Below are 11007 nucleotides of genomic sequence, written 5' to 3' on the forward strand. Positions count from 1 at the left end.
CCATCATCCTCATAATCACAGAAAACAAGAATGATTTGAGATCAATAAAAGTAAAATACTTTCTAAGACAAGAGAAGAATTTCACAAATATTGATTTTGGAATTTAAGAACAATTGCATTTAATATGAAGAACAGAAATCAATTGTAGCAATCCTCATAGTTATACAATCAACATGCACAAATTGAAAATCTAGAAATTAAATACAATCAAACCATTGTGCTTGGATAGGGTTACATCAACACCCCCACGAAGGGGTTTAGCCGCTCATCGGGGTGCTAGGATGGCCTCTTGCCATGGATTATCTCCTCTTCAACTGGTCAAGCCTCCAAGAAGATTTTTGTATCTAAAACTAAGCACACCTTCTCTTGAAGGTTAAGGGTCTATTTATAGGGAGCAAGCCAGTCCTAGAAGCCCTAGGAAACCTAGAAATTTCGGAGATTTAAGTCCAAGTTCAATTAGGATAAAGAAAACCTAAGTCCAAATCGGAATAGGATTCGCCCAGAATTGCGTTCCTATCTTGCGGGGCAATTTTGGCAATGCGACGCTCCGAATTAGGAAAATGCTATTTCACAATGATTTGTAGAAATTTGAGTTAGCTTTCCAGTGCCGCTTGAATCACATGAATCGGATATTTGAACTGAAAGTTATGGCTAAAATACCGAGACATATGCAGAATCCAAAATTGAATCCAATCCGATTTTGACTCTAATTTGAGAAATTCCGAATTAATCTCTTCCTTTATTTGATTAAACTTAACCATGATTGGTTAAGCTTAATCATATCTTCTAGGTCTTCTCAAAGTGTGCTTTAAACCCCAAAATGAATGGAATTAATTGCATCTTTATTTATAACCTGAAAACACAAAAACAAAACAAAATCAAACAAATAACAACGCTAAGGAATTAACATATGCAAATTAAGGGGCTTGAATGTGCAACATTCGGCGCTTATCACACCCCCAAACTTACATATTGCTAGTCCCTTAGCAATACAAAACAGAAAATAAACTGAAAAACAAAAAGATAAATCCATCTTTCGTGGGATATACGATTGCATTTAGCGTATGCAACAAGCCTTTTAAACCCCTAGGAATTCCCTAGTGGACGAGTGAAGTCTCGTGAGGGTTTTCCAGGAATGATACCCACAAACATTGTCATCATTATGTCATTCAAAAGGATAAAGTATCACAAAAATAATGGTTCTCATTCATTAGCAAGCTTAAAATTATAAACTCCATCTTCAAAATTTCAAGGAATTCACAAGTCAAATCACTTACCAATGGCAGATTGAGATACAAGAAGTTTCAATTAGTGCAAAGTGAACTAACACATAATCATGAGGCTTCAAAATAATTCCAATATGAATGAATCAACATCTCAGAATTTATTGGACTTCATATCAAATGAAACAACCAAGGCATACATTTTTTTCTCCTTTTTTTTTTTTTTTTTTTTTTTTGTAGGCTTTGCAATGCTTAGCTCCCTTAAGCTTTCTAGTTGACCCATGTATCGAGTGTTAGGCCAATGTCTCCCAAACCAAATGGCTTTAGGGCACTAGGTGTAAAGACACCCCTAAGGACTTACTAACTCGAGTCAAAAAGGCTACGAAGCTAAGCTAGCCATTTTATTAATCAATCCAAAAATTTCACTTTTTGACGCGAACACTCACTGCTTAATGAGGCAAGAGGTCCGGTTACTCAGCGAAAAATTCAAACTTGATTTTTTTTTTTTTTTTTTTTTTAGCATGCCAAAGTTATTCACCCAATATGTCACCTAACAGAATTCAAGATATTGAAAACAAACATAACTGGTCTCAAAATTCATACCTCACAGACATGTGTTAGTGTGCTCAAGATAAATTTAAATTGAAACAAGAAATATCTCATGTTGCAAAAAGTAAGTAGTAAGACTCAAAATTCCTACGTCATATGATCATGTGTTCACAACTTTAAGCCTACCAATGAATTTCAAACCAAAATCAAAGCTCAACCATATGCTTAAGAATGACATAACAATAATAATGGACCGTGTTTTGTTTTTCCATACCCCCAAACTTGAATCATACATTGTCCCCAATGTATGTATAGAACTAAAGAATAAGATCAAGAGTATAGGAATACCTGAATGAGCAGATGTGGGCATATCATACCCCCAAACTTGAATGCAAAAACACATGTCCTAAAAATAAAGTGATACTCCAACCAAATACCAATCAAGTGCACACATTGTTGTAAAAAGATAAACAAAGAATGAAGCAACAATGGATAAAATAAACCTGGATGGAGATCATATGCCCTGGTGGAGTGGAGGGTCAAGCGCACAGGGCCTGCACTTGATCCTAGGAGGTATTTCTCAATGTAAGTCCGAGTCCCGAAGGATCTTACCTCGATCCTTCAGAAGTCCAATCAAGCTCTTCCATCCCTTCTTCTTTATGATCATGTAGCACTCCACAAGGAAGAGGATTCTTCTTAACATCCCAAAACTGCTTCTCTCAGCTAGTAGGTCTTGATGCTCCCCGTGACAATGTTTAGGGTGTTTGTCCCGAACTGGTTTCATGATCAACCTCTTGTCTCTATGGGAGTACTCAAAAACTAGGGTAGCCAAGGAATTTGCCAAAAAATTTTCCACCCCAATGAAATCAACTTCAGCAACCCTTGAATGAAATATGTCCCCTGTGGGGTTATCATCAGGTGGTGGAGTACTTGAAGTGAGAGGCATAGGCTTCGGTGGGTTGCTCCATGATGGAACTTCAGATAGAGGATCAGGCGGTTGGTCTGCAACAGTTTCTCCAATGTCATCCAAGAAAAAACATGTATTCTGATCAGGTGCATTCTGGAAGGCATTGAAGATGTTCAGTCTGATCTTCATATTCCCAAAGGAGATCTTCATTACTCCGGTCCGGCAATTGATGCATGCATTGGCTGTGGCGAGGAAAGGACGCCCAAGGATGACTGGAATCTGCTTCTCTGGATTTAAGACCGGTTCTGTGTCCATAACTATAAAGTCAACTGGGTAGTAGAACTTGTCCACCTTGATAATGACATCTTCCACAATCCCACGGGGTTTCTTGATTGAGCGGTCAGCCAATTGCAAGACAGTACTTGTCGGTTTCAATTCCCCTAAGCCCAGTTTCTGATATACCGAGTATGGAAGCAGATTAACACCAGCTCCTAAGTCGAGGAGAGCTCTCTCAATCTCAGTGTTTCCGATGACGCACGAAATTGTAGGCGCTCCAGGGTCTTTGAACTTTGGAGCGTTATGCTGAATCAGAGAGCTTACTTGCTCGGTGAGAATGACCTTCTTGGGAATGTGCTTCTGATTCTTCCTCTTTTGAGTGCACAAGTCCTTGAGAAATTTTGCATAGGCTGGAATTTGCTTGATGGCATCAAGGAGTGGGATGTTGATTTGAACCTGCTTGAAGGTTTCCATCATGTCTTGTATCTTTTCTCCTTGTTTCCCGAAGTGGGAAGGTGCCTTGAGACGTTCTGGGAAAGGGGCCTTAGGCTCATATGGTACCTCAGGAGTAGATGATGAAGATGGCGAAACCTCATTGCTCACTTGCTTACCCTTGTCCTGATGCAGATTCTGTGGGGCCTCAATTTGCTCATCCTTCTTTTCTTCCACATGATTGTCAACCAGTCTTCCGCTTCGCAATGTGGTGACGGCTTGAACTTGCTCCAGTTGAGATGTGCTTCCTTCTACCATGTATAGTCCCCTAGGGTTGGTCACTGGCTGACTTGGAAGCTTTCCTTCTTCCCTCATGTTGAGGGCATTGGCAAGTTGTCCGACTTGAGCTTCTAGCTTGGCAATGGAGTGGGTATGTGAGTTTACTCTTTCCTCTTGAGATTTGATTGACTGCTTTATCTCGCTGGTTAGCTCATTCACTACTTTTAGAATTCGATCCTCAAAATTAGACTCTGATGGAGACTGGTAGTGCTGCTGTGGAGGCCGGTAAATGGAATGAGGTTGGTAGGGCTGCCTGTTGGATTGAGCTTGATTGTATGGCCCTGGGGCTGAGTTGCCCGAATTGATTTCTCCCACGAGAAATTTGGATGATTTCTCCACCCGGGGTTGTAGGTATTGGAGTACTGATCATTACCCGGTCGGGAGAAAGCTGCATTAACCTGCTCATGTGCAATATCAATATAATTTCTAGTAACATGGCAGTTGTTTACCTGATGCATAGGACTGGAACAGAATAAGCATGATTCAGTGTGTGTGTGAGCAGCATTAGGAGCTAAACCGGCAGTCAACAGAACTTGGTCTAGCTTCTTGGAGATAGCTTCAACCACTTGGTTGGCCATGTTTGGGGAATGGCCTGCTTCATACAAACTCTCCATCTTGAATGCTTTAGGTGCTGATGCCCTCCGTCTGGTGGAAACCTGCTGAAGAGAATTGTTACTCAAGTTTTCAAATATAGACCATGCTTCATCTTCGCTTTTTAACATGAATGTCCCCCCACATGATGCATCTACCATTTTTCTATTGGACTCGGTCAGGCCATCATAAAAACACTGCACTAGCTGCCATTTTGGGACAGCGTGGTGTGGGCATGATCTAAGCAAGCTCTGCAACCTATCCCAAGTTTCATGGAAATCTTCTCCCTCATACTGGGAGAAAGTAGTGATGGCTCTCCTAGTATCATTGGTCATTCCTATGGGAAAATACTTCTTAAGAAATTCTTGCTGTAATTGAGCACAAGAAGTAATAGAGTTAGGTGTTAAGGATTGAAACCAATGTTTGGCTTTTTCCTTGAGGGAGAAAGGAAAAAGACGCATCCTTAGGGCATCCTCAGTGAATCCATTCATTTTAGTAGTATCACAAATTGCTTCAAAGTCACTGAGGAAGTCATAAGGATTTTCAGTGCTAAGCCCTAAGAAAGAAGGTAAACTCCGTATGGTGCTGGGCTTAATTTCATAATGGGTTACCGTAATTTCTGGCAACCGGAGACATGTGGGAGTAGTGTAAGTGGTTGGCAGGTAGTGATCCTGCAAAGCTACGTGATTATGCAAAGCTACGTGATTACCGTCTCCCATGGTCTCAGTGGAACGTTCTTCTAGCAAATTAGGGGACCCTTGGGATCTAATTTGTCTAAGAGTGCGTTCAATTTCAAGGTCGCAAGAAATTAATGGAAAAGATAAAGAACGACGACCTAGCATAAACTACACAGAAATTAAAAAGAAAACAGGAAAAAAAATTAAGCTAAAGTAGAAACAAATAAGCTCACAAACGGCCTTAGAGCACTTTAGGGTTCTGGCTGCAGGATGTCGTAAGTGCGCTCGATCGCACGGCAGGGTGCGCTCGATCGCAGTTACAGAGAAGGCAGCTTACGGACCTGTTTGCAGTTTCTAAAAAAATAAAAACCAAACACACAACAGAATTAAAATTAGCAACTTAAAACAGAAAAATAAATTATTAAGCTAAAATCAATCCTTAAATTTAGATAATGAAACCATTAAGCAGTCCCCGGCAACGGCGCCAAAAATTGGTGTGGTATTTTTGTGACCAAAAATATCAATTATAAAAATAACCACTCGCAATAGAACGAATCTTTGTAGGATACGGCTATAGAGTGGGTGTCGAACCTCAAGGACTGCAGGGGTTTTGTTATCAAATTCGAAAGATTAAAATTAACTTAATTAAAAAGATATTTGATTTGATTTTCTTTAAAACTAAAGTGCATGAAAATAAAAGAGATTTAAAATAAGAGAGAGAGTGTAGGGTATTGACTTCACCTCTATCCGCACAACAATGGCTAATCATAATTAATCCCAGAAATTCATTCTATGCATGTTATAAATAAACAAGAAACTACCTTATTAAAGAATAAGCATAATCTATCTTCGGTTGGCACGGATCGTCCACCTAACCACTAAGATGCGGTACGACCCGTCTTCCCTAGGTATAAATTATCAAAATCTTTAACAGGATACATACAATCAATGAATAAGTGTAACCCATCTTCGGTTGGCACGGACTGTCTACCTAAATTACACTAAACTAGGGTGTAGTACAATCCGTCTTCCCTAGGCATGGCCTATCAAATCCTATTGATCATATGTCAATTAAACCCATTGTATAACCATCATCCTCATAATCACAGAAAACAAGAATAATTTGAGATCAATAAAAGTAAAATACTTTCTAAGACAAGAGAAGAATTTCACAAATATTGATTTTGGAATTTAAGAACAATTGCATTTAATATGAAGAACAGAAATCAATTGTAGCAATCCTCATAGTTATACAATCAACATGCATAAATTGAAAATCTAGAAATTAAATACAATCAAACCATTGTGCTTGGATAGGGTTACATCAACACCCCACGGAGGGGTTTAGCCGCTCATCGGGGTGCTAGGATGGCCTCTTGCCATGGATTATCTCCTCTTCAACTGGTCAAGCCTCCAAGAAGATTTTTGTATCTAAGACTAAGCACACCTTCTCTTGAAGGTTAAGGGTCTATTTATAGGGAGCAAGCCAGTCCTAGAAGCCCTAGGAAACCTAGAAATTTCGGAGATTTAAGTCCAAGTCCAATTAGGATAAAGAAAACCTAAGTCCAAATCGGAATAGGATTCGCCCAGAATTGCGTTCCTATCTTGCGGGGCGATTTTGGCATTGCGCGCTCCGAATTAGGAAAATTCTATTTCACAATGATTTGTAGAAATTTGAGTTAGCTTTCCACTGCCGCTTGAATCACCTCAATCGGATATTTGAGCTGAAAGTTATGGCCAAAATACCGAGACGTATGCAGAATCCAAATTTGAATCCAATCCGATTTTGACTCCAATTTGAGAAATTCCGAATTAATCATTTTCTTTATTAGATTAAACTTAACCATGATTGGTTAAGTTTAACCATATCTTCTAGGTCTTCTCAAAGTGTGCTTTTAAGCCCAAAATCAATGAAATTAATTGCATCTTTATTTATAACCTGAAAACAATAAAAACAAAACAAAATCAAACAAATAACAACGCTAAGGAATTAACATATGCAAATTAAGGGGCTTGAATGTGCAACATTCGGCGCTTATCAACCCCCAGAAGATTTAAGTTCAATCTCTTCGCCATAGCCTTTCTCACAATCGGGGGTAGATATAGTCGGACCACTCCCTCGTGGGAAGGGGAATGTGCGGTTCACGGTTGTAGCAGTGGATTACTTCACCAAATGGGCAGAAGTAGAAGCCCTAGTGAACATAACAGCCAAAAGCATAGAACGTTTCTTGTGGAAGAACGTGATATGCCGCTATGGTTTCCACATGTGATGTGGTATTTTTGTGACAAAAAATATCTATTATTAAAATAACCACTCGCAATAGGACAAATCTTTGTAGGATATGGCTATAGAGAGGGTGTCGAACCTCAAGGATTGTAGGGGTTTTATTTTCAAAATTCGAAAGATTAAGATTAACTTAATTAAAAAGAGAATTGATTTGATTTTCTTTAAAACTTAAAAGTGCATGAAAATAAAAGAGATTTAAAATAAGAGAGAGTGTAGGGTATTGACTTCACCTCTATCCGCACAACAATGGCTAATCATAATTAATTCCAGAAATTCATTATATGCATGTTGTAAATAAACAAGAAACTACCTTATTAAAGAATAAGCATAATCTATCTTCAGTTGGCACAGATCGTCCACCTAACCACTAAGATGCAGTACGACCCATCTTCCTAGGTATAAATTATCAAATTCTTTAATAGGATACACACAATCAATGAATAAGTGTAACCCATCTTCGGTTGGCACGGACTGTCTACCTAAATTACACTAAACTATAGTGTAGTACAATCCGTCTTCCATAGGTATGGCCTATCAAATACTATTGATCATATGTCAATTAAACCCATTGTATAACCATCATCCTCATCATCACAGAAAACAAGAATGATTTGAAATCAATAAAAGTAAAATACTTTCTAAGACAAGAAAAGAATTTCACAAATATTGATTTTGGAATTTAAGAACAATTGCATTTAATAATTAAGAACATAATCAAAAGGTAGCAATTCTCATAGTTATACAATCAACATGAATAAATTGAAAATCTAGAAATTAAATACAATCAAACCATTGTACTTGGATAGGGTTATGTCAACACCCCACAAAGGGGTTTAGCCGCTCATGATCTTCTAAGTTCCAAAGACAATTTTATGATTTCTAACTCTAGGAAGTGGTGTGTCCTTTTTATCAATGCTTAGAGGCCTATTTATAGGGCTTAGGAGAGTCCTAGAAGCCCTAGTAATCCTAGAAATTTCGGAGATTTAAGTCCAAGTCCAATTAGGATAAAGGAAACCTAAGTCCAAATCGGAATAGGATTCGCCCAAAATTGCGTTCATCTGTTGAAGGGCGCTTTTGGCATTGTGGCACTCCGAATTAGGAAAGTTATATTTCATAATGATTTGTAGCAATTTGAGTTATCTTTCCAATGCCGCTTGAATCACCTCAATCGGATATTTGACCTGAAAGTTATCGCTAAAATACCGAGATGTATACAGAATCCAAATTTGAATCCAATCCGATTTTGACTCCGATTTGAGAAATTTCGAATTAATCCCTTTATTTGATTAAACTTAACCACAACATATAGGTCCTCTGTTATGATTGGCTAAGCTTAATCATCTCAAAGTATGCTTTTAAGCCCAAAATCAATGAAATTAATTGCATCTTTATTTCTAACCTGAAAACACAAAAACAAAACAAAACCAAACAAATAACAACACTATGGAATTAACATATGCAAATTAAGGGGCTTGAGTGTGCAACATTCGGCGCTTATCAGCATGCATTTGTGACTGATAATGGGAAGCAATTTGACTGCGAGTCATTTCGAGAATGGTGTGCAAAGGTTAATATAAGAAACTACTACTCATCTCCAGCTCATCGCCAGACAAATGGGCAAGTAGAAGCTACCAATAAGACAATTTTCAAAGTTCTGAAGATGAAACTTGGAAATCGAAAGGGTGATTGGGCGGACGATCTTCCAGAAGTCTTGTGGGCATACCGAACAATGAAAAGAACACCCACCGAGGAGACCCCGTACACCTTGGCTTTCAGGACTGAGGCAGTCATACCAGCCGAGGTGGGATTGGGTAGCTACCGAGTCGAGACTTTTCATCCCAAGACTAATGATGAGGGTCTCAAACTACATTTAGACTTGTAACAAGAGAAACGGGACCAGGCCCAAGTAACCATGTCGGCGTACCCAGAGAAAGTGGCTCGGTATTTTAATAAAGGGGTCAAGCACAGAAGCTTCAAGGTCGGGGACCTGGTGTTGCGCAAGACCACCATTGCCACCAAAGATCCGTCCGAGGGAAAGTTAGCCCCAAACTGGGAAGAACCCTACAGAGTGATTGAATGCAGAAGGGTAGGAGCTTATTACCTTCAGAGCATGGATGGAAAAGCACTCCCCAGGCCGTGGAATGCCGAGCACCTCAAAAAATACTTTATCTAGCTTATTTCAGTAAGGTGATTCTTGTTTGATTCTTATTTTCCTTGTAATTTTCATTACATTTTATTTTGATTAAATAAAAAGAATCTCCTGAAGTTTCGATCACCTTTCAAGTATTTCAAAAGGAAAGTAAATCAAATTACCCTCAGGGTAGACGGCCGAGAGGCCCTCAGGAAAATTTAGAACTTTCTCAAGACCAAAAACCTGTACAGGACGTAAAACCTTCGAACAAGGTGTGTCTGAAGAAGGTTAAAACCAACAACCAGTAAAGGACATAAAACCTTCAAACAAGGTGTGTCCGAAGAAGGTTAAACTAGTGACTGGTAAAGAACGTAAAACCTTCGAAAAATGTGTGTTTGAAGAAAGTGAAACGAGTAGCCTGTCAAGAGCGGAGATCCTTCAAAAAAAAGGTATGCTCGAAAAAGGTTAAACAAACTTCATAAAAGTAATTTGTCAAAAACATAAATCCTTCGAGAAAAGGTGTGTTTGAAAAATATTACTAGTTACTCAAAAAGAAAAAACATATTTCGTTAAAATCTCAAGTTTGTGATTTACAAAGGAATCAAATGCACTAACTACTTTATTACAAGTCAAAAGAAAAAGTTTAGCCTTCCTTGGGGTCTGCAGATGGAGCCTTAGAAGCAAATGGGGTCTCGGCACCATGACCAGAAGTGATCCCTTCGTCACCTGAGGGCTCCTCAGAACCCAAAAATGGCTGATGGGCAAATCTGTCGATCCCCTCAGCATTGGGCATCAAATCTGACTCGAGACTAATAAGCTGTTTTAAAGCCTTGTCAGAAACAGGAATGGTCTCAGGCTTGACCGTGTCAAGGTCAATGGTGCGAGCAGGATCCTTGGCCCGTGACCGAAAGGTCTTAAAACCAAGAATGATCCCATCGGCCCAGGCACTATCCCGCGTCCAGGAAGCGAACGACAGTTGCTGCAAATAGTTGGAGGATCGGGCCTCGGCTTCTTTAAGTCGTAGCTTCTTCTCTTCAAGCTTTCCCCGGAAAAATTTAAGTCACTCCTCTGCAACTGCCTGGCCTTTGATAGCCTCTTCAAGTTTAGTATTTTGGCCGGCAGCCTCCGCCTGAAAAGCCTTCAGTTGCTCCAAAACCTCTGCGTGCTTCTCCTCAAGTTGATGCAAATCCTCCTTTACGATGGAATGATCCTCTTGGAGCTTCGAGTGATCAACACGAAGGGTCTGCAATTCAGAAGATAAAGCCGAGACCCGGGACTCGGCTTGTGCAAACTCAGCTTGAGACACCGACTACTACTAGCCGAAAAGGAGCAGCTCTTTGTCCAGCTGAGCCAGCGTATCCTTTAGTTTAGCATTCTCAGCTTCAAAAGCTGCAAGCCTGCTTTGGAGGCTCTCAGATTCTGAGGCGGACTCTTGGAAAAACTTCCTAAAGTAGCAGTGTAAGACCACTGACTTCATAACTCCCTACTACAAACAAAGTTAATCAAACATAACACAACTCAGGCGAAAAGCAAGCCCCTATGAAGAGTGATACTTACACACAACTGATTGAATAACATTGACTCTGCCATACCCT

The 11007-nt window shown here is 39.5% G+C and overlaps 1 protein-coding gene across 1 annotated transcript in view; it reads left to right on the forward strand.

The window, feature by feature from the left end:
* Positions 1–9163, forward strand: part of LOC132174196 (uncharacterized) — a 9413-nt gene extending 250 nt beyond the window's left edge. The window contains exon 2 of the mRNA XM_059585888.1: positions 8783–9163. Coding sequence (XP_059441871.1) covers positions 8783–9163 — 381 coding nt within the window. The remainder of the gene's footprint in view (positions 1–8782) is intronic.
* The last annotated feature ends 1844 nt before the right edge of the window (positions 9164–11007 follow it).

The sequence above is a fragment of the Corylus avellana genome, chromosome ca3 (genome assembly GCF_901000735.1).
Source record: "Corylus avellana chromosome ca3, CavTom2PMs-1.0".
NCBI lineage: Eukaryota > Viridiplantae > Streptophyta > Magnoliopsida > Fagales > Betulaceae > Corylus > Corylus avellana.